The 13,965-nt window shown below is 46.2% G+C and overlaps 1 protein-coding gene across 1 annotated transcript; it reads right to left on the bottom strand.

The window, feature by feature from the left end:
* On the bottom strand, window positions 2,709-10,630 carry SELENOS (selenoprotein S). Its single transcript, NM_001164113.1, has 6 exons — window positions 10,515-10,630; window positions 9,743-9,877; window positions 7,016-7,122; window positions 4,506-4,595; window positions 4,326-4,404; window positions 2,709-3,128 (listed from the first exon to the last, which is right to left on the bottom strand). The coding sequence occupies exons 1-6, from the start codon at window positions 10,588-10,590 to the stop codon at window positions 3,043-3,045; spliced, it is 573 nt and encodes a 190-aa protein (NP_001157585.1). The 5' UTR covers window positions 10,591-10,630; the 3' UTR covers window positions 2,709-3,042.

Consider the following 13,965-nt stretch of genomic DNA (forward strand, 5'->3'; position numbering starts at 1 on the left):
GCAAGAGTGGTCCCTGAGAAGGAAGGTGTGGTTTTCTCCTCAGGCAGAGGCAGGTGCTTTTGGCTCAAGACAGAACTTTCACCACGAGAAAGAAAATTGCAACTGAAGGTCTGCATGTAGCCTGCTCACCATGCCCTAATGTTGGGTCACACATTCATCACTTAAAACTTCACAGCTCCTAAGTGTTTCCTGCAGTGGCTCCAAGCTGCTGGCAGTCTACACTGGCTTCACGCTGGTATTCCTGTGGCAGCCCCTCCACTGAGGCATGAAGCGCTGGTATTCCTGTGGCAGCCCCTCCGCTGAGGCATGAAGCAGTGTCCTGCCTGGTCTGACAGGGCTCTGACCAGGTCCCTTCTTCCCCATGGGCCTCAGGTTCTGGCCCCACTTCCTCATTCTTTCAAGCCTCTGGCAACCCCGGGTCACCCTTCTGAAATGCCTATTGCCCTAGATTCACAGCATACAATTTTCACCCAAGTATTCACTACTCCACGTGGTAACTGTTTCATTAGCTAGATCAAGGTTCCCATCTCGGTTATCTAAGGCTCCTGGCTCTTAGGAACGCAAGGACAAAGTGGACTACACTGATCAGGGTCTTGGACCAGGTGACCCTCTAAGCTTCAGTTTCTGAAAAGCAAGGTTACTTAGAAGTACCTACCACACAAGATTATGGTGGTGATTTTCCCTTCACATGCTATTGTACAAATCAGTCTCCTCGCCGCTTTATTATCTCCCCATCAATTCTTCACACGGCACCACCTCCTCCACCGCTGCCATGCAAAAGTATCAGGTACAAGTGGGTCCACAGAATTCAGTTTCTTCCTATGTGCTCATGACTGTAATTCCTAAAACTTATGGGAAAAAAGTGAGGTCTGAGGGAAAAGTTGCATCTAATAGTGTAGTGAAACGTGTCCTTCTACTTTTTGTCTTTTTAGGGCCTCATCCGTGGCATATGGAGGTTCCCAGGCTAGGGGTTGAATCAGAGCTGTAGCTGCCAGCCTAAGCAACAGCCACGGCAACTCAGGATCTGAGCTACTTCTGTGACCTACACCACAGCTCAGGGCAACCCCAGATCCCTAAGCCACTGAGCGAAGCCAGGAATCAAACCTGTACTGTAGGAGTTCCTGTTGTGGCGTAGTGGTTAACGAATCCTAGACTAGGAACCATGAGGTTGCAGGTTCGGTCCCTGCCCTTGCTCAGTGGGTTAAGGATCCGGCGTTGCCATGAGCTGTGGTGTAGGTTGCAGACGCAGCTCGGATCCCGCGTTGCTGTGGCTCTGGTGTAGGCCAGTGGCTACAGCTCCGATTAGACCCCTAGCCTGGGAACCTCCATATGTCTCAGGAGCGGCCCAAGTAATAGCAAAAAGACCAAAAAAAAAAAAAAGCCAAAAAACAACAAAAAAAAACCCCTGTATTGTACCCTCATGGACCCTAGTTGGGTTTATTAACCACTGAACCACGTTGGGAACTCCCCCTTCTACTTCTGAAATGAAGAGCTGAGAGCTGCTTAACACAAGTTTTCAGCTGCAGAAAATATACTATAAAGAACCTTGAGGAGTTCCCAGGTTTTCAATGATCTTGTCTTCCACTGGGAATCCCCAATCTCCTCCAGTCAAAACTTCACTCAAATGTCTCCAGATTCAAATACTTGGTTTTGACTCTTCCAATCTATTTGTGATCACACTGTCTTTAAGGTCCCATTTTTCAGTCTCCACAGATTTGAAGCCCTATGAGATCAGACTTTTTCCTTTATATATATATGTCAGAAGAGATAGCTACAGAATATTCCACACATTCACTACCCAACAAATGTTGACTGATGTAGATCTGAGAATATTCTGGAATGCTTTCGCAGGTAATCATCACTATTCCAAAGGTTGATTTCTTTTCTTTCTCATAATCTAGACCTGAAGCAGAGATCAGCCAACTGCAGCAGGCAGGACAAATCCAACCCATGAGTCAAGAATTTTTAAATGTTTTTAAACAATCTTTTAAAAACGTAAAACTGGAGTTCCCATCATGGCACACTGGACTAGGAACCATGAGGTCGCGGGTTTAATCCCTGGCCTCGCTCAGTGGGCTAAGGATCTGGCATTGCTGTGGCTGTGGTGTAGGCTGGCAACTGTAGCTCCGATTCGACCCCTAGACCGGGAACTTCCATACGCTGTGAGTAAGGCCCTAAAAAGTGGGGGGGGGGGGAAGCAAAACTGAAATATTTACTATCTTGCCCTTCAGAGCATACCCAACAGAGGCTCTAGACAAGGGGACGTAGCAATGAGGTCAGGGATAGCCCACAGGCTCCTAGAACCACTCAACTCCAAGTGCTCTGATTTTGTGGGTAACCCCCAAGGAGTCTGCCAACTCTTGAATCACTGCAGCCATGTGCCACTCGCCATGCTCACTGCAGGTGAGGAATAACGAGAAGGGAAAATACGTAGTATTAGTAGGAGGTTGTGAATGACAGAAAGCTGTGTAATGTTAGACAAATTCAAGCTCATAAAGAAATTTCCTTAAATTTAATAAAGATGCTCAAAAATGTTCTTTGCAGTTTTTTTTAATATTTACAGTTTCTTTTTTACAAAGTTCTGTACATAAAAATAAATATACAGAAACAACCCTATCAACTGTCTGCATCAGTGCTCCTCGCTGGTGGGCTCACCATTTACAAGGAAGACATCATTCAACGCAACCTGTCACAGAGACTTTTCTGCCAGCAAGGACCTCTTAACTTGAAGGATCACTACATTGCTAGGTCTCTTTTATCAAGATCACCAATCATTGGAGGCCTTTAGCTACCAAATAGCAATTAATTACCCATGGAATCAATGACCACAGTCACTGGCTTCAGTGGAGTGTGGCCAAGTGCCAACTGCTGCCAAGCGACCATGTCCACGCCCTATGCTGCTTTAATGCTTGAAGACGTGAGTATGGCTAATATCACAAAGAAAGCCCCCTCCTCCTGCTAGTCACTGTGAAAAGCATGCGTAAGGCAATTGAGGGTTAAGGATTCATCTTGCTAATGTCAAAAGCGACACTAGCAAGATTCTTAGCCTCATCCACCAGATGACGGGCCTCTGCGGCCAGGCCTCCAGGAGCAGGCTCCACCTCCTTCTCCAGACAAAGGGTTGTAACCTGTGGCAGAGAGAGGAAGCAGAACAGCGCTGAAACATTCTGTATCAGATGAAATACTGTGAGCCTGACATGCAAAGTGAAAGTGCTGCGAAGATATATCCTAGCCTCACGGACATTTTCATAAAACTTTCAGTTACCAGATGACAAAAATACTTTATCCTGTGACGACACTTTGGACTGACTTTCTGGTGGGAATAAAAGAAGCCATGCAACTTTTCTTCAGACACACACCACTCCCCTACAGCAAGCCAGCTTTGGGTTCCTAATGCACAGGGGATCCGAGTCCAACCTTTAAGGGCAGCCCAGCGTATAACCAGGCTGCGCAGAGCCTATGTTCCAGGCACCCCACGGTCCTCCAGGAGGCCATCCAGGCTTCCACACTTCTGCTTCTGCAGCCCCTCCCCATAGAAAACCCCTCTCCCAAGATGGAGAATAGAGCATCATCCTACAAAGCTTTCTAGTGCCTTTGCCTTCCCCTCCCCCACTCAGGATTAATGTGAGCCCCCTGGCAAATCACAAAGGATGGCTTATTTTCATCTGGCTGCAAGTCCCATCTTCCCCAAAGGATGTGACAGTCCTCAAGACTGGGATAAAGACAGACGGCCATGTTATCAGCCACAGAGCTTGGGATTGCACACAGAAGGCGGCCCTCTGAATGAGCACCTGTCCCTGCCTCCTTGAGAAAGTCATTTGTAAGAAACAAGACAGCCTGGCTGGAAAGACCAGAACCGCTGTGTCCTGGACCGTGGACACACTCACCTCCAAGATGCGTGAACTAGTCCTCACCCCACTCACCTCTCCCCTTACAGGGCTGTGTGGGATCAAGTGAGAATACTAAAACACAGGTGCAACCATCCCGTCATTTACTGGGGGCCTTGGGCCACCTCTTTTTCTGATTGCTTATCGAGTGCTACCTGGAACTGAGTGGACACTGAGGCCAAAGAGGTGACAGGACTCCTGGAAACAGGTCTTTGCCCACATCCTTGCCTGAAGCCCACTGGGCAACAACAAGGCTCAGCAGGTTGGCCACTTCCAGCCACTGACGGCTGCCCTGCATCTGTTTCTTTAATTTCATCTTCATAATCTTAAACTTCGGAATTAGTCTCAATTTATAGACGACACAAAGAAACAGAAACCAGTTTTTAAAGGGAACTCTGTCCTGTAATTGTTCAGCATGCTTTCATGCTGGATACTGACCTCCTCCCCGCAAAGGCTTCTTGTCAGATTTTCGTTTCGGGATGACTGACGAAGTAGAAGGTCCAGGGCTATCTTCTTCCTGTTGGAACACACACAGGCTTAAGAATCCAGCTAAAAATATTCCAGTCTAGGAACCTGCATCTACTTGAAAAGAGCCTGCTGGGCTGAATGCTCCATCACCTGACGCTTCCTTGCATCTCCTCTATAACTTCTTCCTTCTTGCACGCTGTCCCATCTTTCAATCTTCTGTCTCCTTTTTTCTTCTTCGAGCTGAGGAAGAATAACACACGGTATAGAATGAATTCATAAGCTGCCGTCCTTCTCCAAGAAAACATAATTGTGCTGTTTTTCACTGAAAGGTCTTTCAAAACACACCTTTGCTTGCCCTTCACTTTCTTCTACTAATAAAACTGTTGCCATCTAGTGGTGTGAGTTTAACTCACAAGCAGAACCTTTGGTTTTTGTACACCATTAAAGAAAGCAAAAAGCCATTAGGGAAAAAAGTGTCGACACAGTTCTACTGAAGCTGGACATTTCTGGTCATGTGGAAAGGGTGAGCATGACTGGCAGGCCTGCTTTGCTGCTACCGGCTGTGTTCCCTGAGGAAAGTCATTTAAGCCCTTTGTTTCGTAGGCTGTTGGGATCCAATGAGAGCAGATTTGGAAGTGCTTTGAAAGTCAGGTACTAGGGGAACAGCAGAGGATTATGTCCAACAATGAGCACTTAGAAAGCTTGCGATTATACGGTGAGTAGGTTCCTAGGGCTGGAGGAGGTGGGGTTACAGCACCCTGGGTCTTTGCCTCTGCTTCCTACTCCTTGAAGAGCAAGCAACTGGGCACCACAGACTATGTGCATGCAAAGGCCACCCACTCTCTCATGCCCAATGGAATCCAGACCCAAACCATACGTCATTCTGGTTCTGGTTAAACTGTGATGTCACAAAGATTGCAAAAAGGTGCCTTAGAAAGCACATATCCCAAAAAACCGTTGCCATGACTTTCAGGGTCCACCACTTCTAAACCCAAACGCCTGTCACCTCAATGTTTTCTACTGTCTGCAGAAGGAAACCACCTCTTGACCTAAAGGTTGTTTTATGTTCACAGCTAACATGGAGAACACCAGAATGGAACACAGCTGAGACCTGAGACCACAAACATAACAGCTGACCGAGCTGTGAGTCAGGCAGACTGTTTGCTAATTTTGTTAAGGGCATGAGACAAAACCACATATGCTATATATAACAACTTTAAAACTGAACACAGGCTTTTGTCCTCTTTCCAATTTGGGGAGGATCATATTACAATTAAAAAATAATAATCTTTCAAAAAAAATTTTTAAGCTCCATCACGAAACTAGATAAATGACCAGGCTGTTTAGCTAAAGCAAAAACTTATGCCCTCAAGTCATTAATTCTGACACGTGGAATTACTCTACAGCTCCAGAAACAAAAGAGAAATTGGCTGGAAATCAGCAAAGAAAAAGGTTAAAATAAAATGGCTCAAAAATGGCATCTATGTATACCATGCTGCCATTTCTATGGAAAAATGATGTATGTTCTGTGTCCACATATGGATAAATATTATTTCTGGAAAAATACCTAAAAAACATAGTATGGAACACTTAGGCAGCAGCAGATAAGGGAGCAAGAAAGGCAGAGAACTTAATTTTCATAGCAGGGATTTTTTTATACCATGAATTTTTTTTAACCTCATGTGATTTAGAAAATTATATAAATAATAGGAACGTGCTAGTACATTTTAGGTTAGTGACAGTATTTACGTGGAGGATGGGCAACCCCTAACCACTGAGGAAGGCTGCTGAGACCGAGCCGGTGTGTGTGTGCAGCAGGCGGCGTCCTGTTCTGGCCTTTCCCTCTGAGCTCTGGCCAAGCTGGGGAGACCAGCCATGGACTGGATGACAATGCACAACACTAAAGCTACCAGCAGTGGCTGAAAGGCACTCCACCCTGCCAACACCAGAGACAAGCAAGACCAGGAAGACCAACTTTTCTGGCTTCCTTCTGAGAGGATGGAGAGGGGCCTAGAAACATCTGCACTGAAGCTAAAAAGCAGAGTCCACATTCAGTCCCTTCAGTTACACAGACTGGGTCCAATGTGGTGGGTGATGTGAGTCCGTGAAAAGCAGCACACCCCACTAGTTGCAACCATCAGCCCTGGTTCTTCCCCACCCCCACCACCAAACCCTGTGTCTTTGAAACAGTTTTTCAAAACTCTATCTCCTGCTCTCGCCAACCCCCCATCTTCCATCTCCTGCCCTCTCTCTACTCTCCATCTCAACCCTGGGTTGAGCCCATCACAACCCTCCCCTGGCTCTCCTTCAATCCAGTGAAGAGTGACTCCACCAATCCAGGTCTTGTGAGACGCCTGGCTTGATACCAATCATGGGGCAAGAGGCTGAATGCGTGTTCTGTGTGTCTGCTGGCAAGACTCCTGTGCACAGCACACAGTTTTGAATGAAATGCTGTAAGGAAACCACTCAAAAGTAAAAACATAAATAACAGACACTCTTCTTTAAGAGTTATTTCCCCCCTAAACAGTAAGAAATGTAAGAAAGTGCACAAGGAAAACATGTTGAGCAATAGTTAGCTACACACACATACTTTTACCCACTTTTTCTTTCACTAAACCTCAAACTTAAGAACATGTATTCAAACTAAAACCAATTCATACCTGTCTTAGCTTCTCCTTATGCTTTTCAACTTGTGCATTTAATTCTTCTTGCATTTTCAAACGAGCTGCTGCTAAAGCCTCCTGTCGTTTAACAACAACATCAGGTTCTAAAATGTCAGAAAAAATTTGGAATAAAGCACCTTGTGTAATATAAAATGGGAACTCTTTAGGGTCCATAATATTAGAAGTACACAGAAGTCAGACAATGCAAAAATGTATTTTCACATGCATAAATCTACTCCTTTGTATGTATTCTAGTGCTTAAGGGGGCAGGGGACTATCCCGCAGCCATAGTTCTTAGACCCTGTTAAATATCCACAACATCAGAAATCTGTTCGAAACAGATTTCTGGGCTCACCCAGCAATTCCAATTCAGAAAGTGGCAGAGGCTCTGTGATTGAAATGTAACTGCTCTGATGGCTACAGTGGGATTCTGTTCCACAACAGGATACCTCCTAACACCCAGTCCCTAGGTTGACCAGAATTCTAGAAAATAACCAAGGAAACATAAAGTTTTTTGATCATTAGCCAACGCTTAAGTAGCCCAAATCTGTACCAGAAAGGTAAAGATCTTTAGATATTTTTTCCTTGTTTCTACAGGAAAAAAATAAAAAGAAAAATCTTTCCAGCTAGCATTAATAGAAACAACTTCTCCAGATATCTGGTTTATAAAACAGAACAAATTATATAGAGACAATCAAGTTCTCTATTTGCTCTCTAATCAGACCACCCTGTTAAGGAGTACTGAGAACTACACAGTGGTGTGACTAATTTTTTCAACTAGGAAACAAACTAGAACGTATAGTTTGTTTCTTCTAGATTATAACCTCAGTACCATCCAAAGGATAGGCAATAATCATTACCCACAGAGAGCTGGCAGTTGAGAAAGGTCACCAAACTGAACCCACATGGAACAGGGGCAAAAACAGCATAGTAGTGTGGTGTGGCAGAGGGGACTAGATCTTTTTTAGGGGGACTATTATCTTTTTCAAAGATAATAAAAGAATAAAAAAACAAAATTATAGTTCCACTTCATAGAAATATGAACTGTGGTAACATTCCTAACTGTTGGGTCATTCTTAGAATAAAATCAAATAATGTGTCAGAGTTTTTTTTTAATTTGTGTTTAATTTTTTAAAATTATAGTTGATTTACAATGTTATAGCATGCAGTTTTTTGAACCTAATTTTTCTTTTCTTTCTTTCTTTTTTCTTTTTTTTTTTGGTCTTTTTGCCTTTTCTAGGGCCGCTCCCGCGGCATATGGAGATTCCCAGGCTAGGGGTCGAATCAGAGCTGTAGCCACCGGCCTATACCACAGCCACAGCAATGCAGGATCCGAGCGTGTCTGCAACCTACACCACAGCTCACGGCAACACCGGATCCTTAACCCACTGAGCAAGGCCAGGGACCGAACCCACAACCTCATGGTTCCTAGTCGGATTCATTAACCACTGCGCCACGACGGGAACTCCTCGAACCTAATTTTTCTAACAAAACTTTACAACACAAGGAAACAACTTTTACTGCACATTTTTTTAAATTGATGTGTTAATAAAATAAACTTCTTTTCTGAGGTGCCCATCCTAGTATCTTATATCTTATAAATCTACTCCAGTTGTGGGCAGGTCTCCCATTGCCAGCAATGGTTATACCAGGTGACTAAAGCCGTCATTCCCTAACACCACCAACATCCACTTCATAAAATCCTGCAACTTTTTTTTTTTTTTGGTCTTTTTGCCTTTTCTAGGGCGGCTCCCGCGGCATATGGAGATTCCCAGGCTAGGGGTCGAATCGGAGCTGTAGCTGCCAGCCACAGCCACAGCCACAGCAACGCGGGATCTGAGCTGCGTCTGCAACCTACACCACAGCTCATGGCAACGCCGGATCCTTAACCCACTGAGCAAGGCCAGGGACTGAACCCGCAACCTCATGGTTCCTAGTCGGATTTGTTAACCACTGAGCCACGACCGGAACTCCTAAAATCCTGCAACTTAAGCAAAATTTACAATTGTGGTCTGTTGTTGCATGTATAACCAACAATCAAAAATACTGAGAGAACGGCAGGACTGTAGGGTTTCATAGTAGAGGAGAGTGAAGGAATTTTCTAAATCTTTCTACTCATGCCTACTTTTGTGTTACGATGTTTGCTTTCCTCCCCAGCTGCAGTAATTGTGGTGACTCAGAGGACCGATAATTTGTATTTAATTATGCTGTTATGTTCAAAACATTTAACATTTTTGGAGGATATGTCCTCAGCAACTGTTAGCATCCAACTACTTAAAAGCTACTGGTTCAGGGGGAATGTGTTTTTGAAACAGCCAAGTGTAATAATCTATATCAGGTCTGATGAGGAAATCAAAATGCAGTGGCTGTGAAAAACTAAAAGAGTTTCTTGTCACTCACAATGGCTCTAGAGATAGCTCAGAGTTAGCCCGCAAGAGCCATGGATATGGAGAAAATGTGAAGCTCTAACCTATGCTGTTAAGTGAAAAACCACGCAACAAGATACACAGGGAGTGCCCTACACACCATCAAGCAGAGTTTTTCTCCCATTAAAAGCTGCAACTGAAACAAAAACCTATGGTACATTCACCAAAATCAATTTCAGAAGCATAAAATAGTTTCCCTTCTACATAGAGTTGTACTTCTTACTCTTAATATCAGACTAACTTTTGAAATATTTAAGTAAGTGTAAAGCCACGCCTTGATTTTTTATCAGGCACTAACCCAGGGCAGCAGCAGCTCCATCCAGGTGCCTCTGCCTCAAGGCCCTCAGCCGGGTAGACAGCTTCTGAAAGACCACGTAGAGAAGAATGCAGCAGAAGACGATGTACCAGCCATAGGTGGCCAGCAGGGAGCCCACTGGAAAGAAGAAACAGTTTTCAAGAAAGGAAAAAAGACGGGGCTTTTCCATGAAATTCCACAAAGGCAAAATGAGCCTAGTTCCTTCCGGGTCTGGCTGAGATCTCCTAAGCAGGCAGTTACAACAGGGAGAAGTGCGACAATTCAGGGACCACTGAGAAGGGACTTCTCAACCACTTGGGGAACACGAGGGGGCAAGTCCGGAGGATGTGGGGTACGCCAGCCGGGTTTCGAGGGGTGAAGGGAAGTGTACTGACTCAGGAGACCAAAGGCCTTTCAGATTCTGCCAACATATAGAAAGGGGTGACTTTGCGGGGCTAACACAGCGCCGGGGGTGCGCTTGGGGCGGGGAGCCGAGGCCTGAGGCAAACACCAAGCGGCGAGTGACCCCAGTAACCGCAACCCGGAAAGGCTTGTTCCGTATCGAGTAAAGGACTAGCGCAAAAAAAGGGTCGACGGCGCCGCCCAGGGAAGCGCCGCTCTGGGAGGGCTTCCACGCGCGCTCCGGGCCCACTGCCCGGGCCTGCGTGCGGCGCTGACAGCCGGGTGCCGGCCGGGCCTGGCCCGGGCGCAGCGGAGAACCACCCACCGAACATGGCGGTGCAAACCCTCTGCCCAGCGGCCCATGCCAACTCACCCGTGACGTGAAGGAAGCGCAGGCCTTCGGTCTCCAGGGCCGGCCGCGCGGACAGCTGGTCCCCGTCCTGCTCCATAGCCACCAGCGTAGGGCCTGGCCCGGCCGGCTGCGTCAACTGGAGCCTTCTCCTTCCGGCCAACCCCTATGTACACGTGGCGCGCCAAGCCGGCATTCAGGCGTCCGAGCCAATCGCGTCGCGACCCGGCCCAAGCGTTCGGCCAATCGTAGCGAGGGCGTGGCCGAAGCGACCCAGCGGGGAAGAGGGGAGGAGGGAGGGAGAGTTGTGAGGGCTTGAAAAGCGATTGCTCGGGAGGGGCGGTGGCTAGATCCCGGAGGAGCTGAGAGAGACCGGGGAGGGGCGGGGTGACCTGCTGCCTGAGGGGTGTCCCAGCTTCGCTGCGCCTTCGGCCTCTTGGCGACTTCCTCACAACCTCCTTAGGGAGTGTTTGCTTTTGATTGGACACCGAGGTCGTCCGGGGAGGTTGGAAACCGGATTTGCGCCCACACCCTTAATCCTGGCCCAGAAAGTCCCCGCTCGCCTAGGAGTTCTATTCTTTAGAATCAAAATCTCTGGAAAAAGAATGACCCCAACAACCAATGGCCCCACCTCGCACTGAATCTTACTGAGTGTCACAAGGCTTGATGATTATGTTTAATAGCGTCCTGGCTGTTTTCTTGGCCCACCTCCACCCCTCACCCACCGCCACCTCTCTGAGGCCAACCTTAACCACCACCCCCCCTTTTTAGGCCGCACCCAGGGCATACGGAGGTTCCAGGCTAGGGGCTGAATCAGAGCTGTAGCTCCGGGCCTGTGCCACAGCCACAGCAACACAGGATCCAGCCACATGTACAACCCATACACCACAGCTCACAGCAAGGCCGGATCCTTAACCCACTGAGCGAAGACAGGGATCGAACCCGCGTCCTCAAGGTTAACCACACTTTTTGAAATCTGACCTTGAGATTTTCTTGAAGAAGGATTTAAAGTGAAGGTACCTAGTCATGTCTCAAAAAAAGGGATGAGGATTAGGAATAGGGCCAGGAGGACCTCAGAGTGTGTGCCCACGCGAGGCTGGAGGCCCAGGGCTCCCTTGGCTGCCTCACCCAGACTTTTCTCAAGGGGGCGACCTCTGAGACTTCACAAGGGCCTTTTCAGCACTGAGTCGGAAAAGCAGTAAGAAGGGCTCCTCACTGAAGAACTTGAATTCATGTGCCTTGGCAAAGAAAGCCTGAACGTTTTACTTTTTTTTTTTTTTTGGTCTTTTCTAGGGCTGCACCCGCAGCATATGGAGGTTCCCAGGCCAGGGGTCTAATTGGAGCTGTAGCCACCGGCCTACACCAGAGCCACAGCACTGCCAGATCTGAGCCTCGTCTGCAACCTACGCCACAGCTCACCGCAATGCCGGATCCTTGACCCACTGAGCGAGGCCAGGGATCGAACCTGCAATCTTGGTTCCTAGTCGGATTCGTTAACGACTGTGCCACAATGGGAACTCCTGAACGTTTTTCTTAATCTTGAAAGAGCACTCCTCCAATTGGGAAATTAAGGACTTGATTTTATCAGTTAAGACTGTGAATACAGCCCTTTTTTGATGAGTTTAGGAAGAATTTTATCCACCTCCCCACCGCCTCCCCCATTGATATTTCTCCTCCTAACTTGTGAAAAATGACGAACTCTTTGCTTTGAGGGGGTTTCTTACTTGCTCTGGCATCTTGCAGGAACTCACTCTGCTAAAACTGAATGACTTCTTGGGTTCCAATGCTTGGTTTGGGATGAGCTTAAAATATATCTTGTATGTAAATACTGTTGAACTCAGGATGACCAGGGTTACCTGACCTCTTTGATTATACTCAGGAGGCTAGGTGCACTGTGCTAGGGTCGCTGTTCTTGGAAAGCAGTTGGCTAGTTCCTTCCTTTCTTTCTATCCGGGAATTAATGTTCTGAAAAGGGATCTGACACAACAGTTTGAATTAATGCTTGGGAGCAGTTTATTTTTACATAGAAATTGCAGTTAAGATAGCTGGTGCCTTGGATTAACCAAAAAGATAGTTTTTTAGGAGTTCCCATCATGCCTCAGTGGTTAGCAAACCCGACTAGCATCCATGAGGATTTGGGTTCGATCCCTGGCCTTGCTAGGTGGGTTGGGGATCCGGCATTGCTGTGAGTTGTGGTGTAGGTCGCAGATGTGGCTCGGATCTGGCATTGCTGTGGCCGTGGTGTAGGTCGGTGGCTACAGCTCTGATTGGACCCCTGGCCTGGGAACCTCCATATGCCACAGGAGCGGCCCTAGAGAAGGCAAAAAGACAAAAAAAAAAAAAAAGATAGTTTTTCAGACAGTTCCCTGCTTTAATCAGATGAAGATGTGAAAACTTCACAAATGTTTCAGTGAATATCATTTCAGAGTTCACAGGGTAGTTCAGGAATTAAGATAGTTGGAATAGCAATGGAGGAAGATCCCTCACTGTGAAGATTTGCTGTTCCTGGATTTCAAAACAAGTCAATGAGCTGTCAGTGAATTAAGTCAACTGGCATATCATAAAAATGTCAAAATGCTGCACCTGGTTGAACAGGCAAAAATAGATTATTTCATTTGCCTTGTTTACCCACCCTGTCCTGTAATGTGTGTAATCATGAAGATGGAATAAATTTGTAACATTTAGTTTTATATCATAGAAAAAACAGTAGTGAACAATTCCCATCACTCAGGATTTGTGATATAAAGTAGAAACCAACACAATACTCATGAAAATAATGCATAATTTAAACTACACAAGAACAAAGTGCCCTGTACTATTGGGAACTACTGTGTATTTGTGTGTATACATATGTGCACATGTATAATGATGAATAGTCTATCTCACCTAGCTTGTCTAGAACTATAAATTTATTTTAGCAAACACTTTGCTCAGTATGACTGCTCAGGTGTTATTAGCCAAAACAGGGCAAAGGTAGAGTACTCAGTGTTCCCAGCCAATCACCAATCATCATAGACTAAGTCGTTGGCCCCTGTCCATCACTCTTTGCCACCATATCCTTGCCCTGTCTCCAGGTGGGAGGAATGTATTTCCACATCCTTTGACTTTGAACTTGGTCAGGCTGGTTGCTTTGGTTAATGGCAAGGAGGCTGAAGTCACAGTGTGTCAGTCTTGAGTGCAGGCCTTAAGACACTTCTAGTGCTCCCTTTTTGCGCCTTTGCCTGGTTAACCAACTTGACATAGAGAATGAAGTATGTAAAGCTGAGCCACCCTAGTTAATCCGTAGCCCTGCAGTGAAAAATGAAGAGAATAAATTATGGTTGTTGCTTAAAAGGAGTTTTGGGGTGGTTTGCTCTGCAACATTATTGTCTAATATAGCTAAGGATAAGCCAAACCTCAGCTTTTTTTTTTTTTTTTTTTTTTGTCTTTTTGTCTTTTGTTGTTGTTGTTGTTGTTGCTATTTCTTGGGCTGCTC

Source organism: Sus scrofa, chromosome 1 (genome assembly GCF_000003025.6).
Source record: "Sus scrofa isolate TJ Tabasco breed Duroc chromosome 1, Sscrofa11.1, whole genome shotgun sequence".
Taxonomy (NCBI): domain Eukaryota; kingdom Metazoa; phylum Chordata; class Mammalia; order Artiodactyla; family Suidae; genus Sus; species Sus scrofa.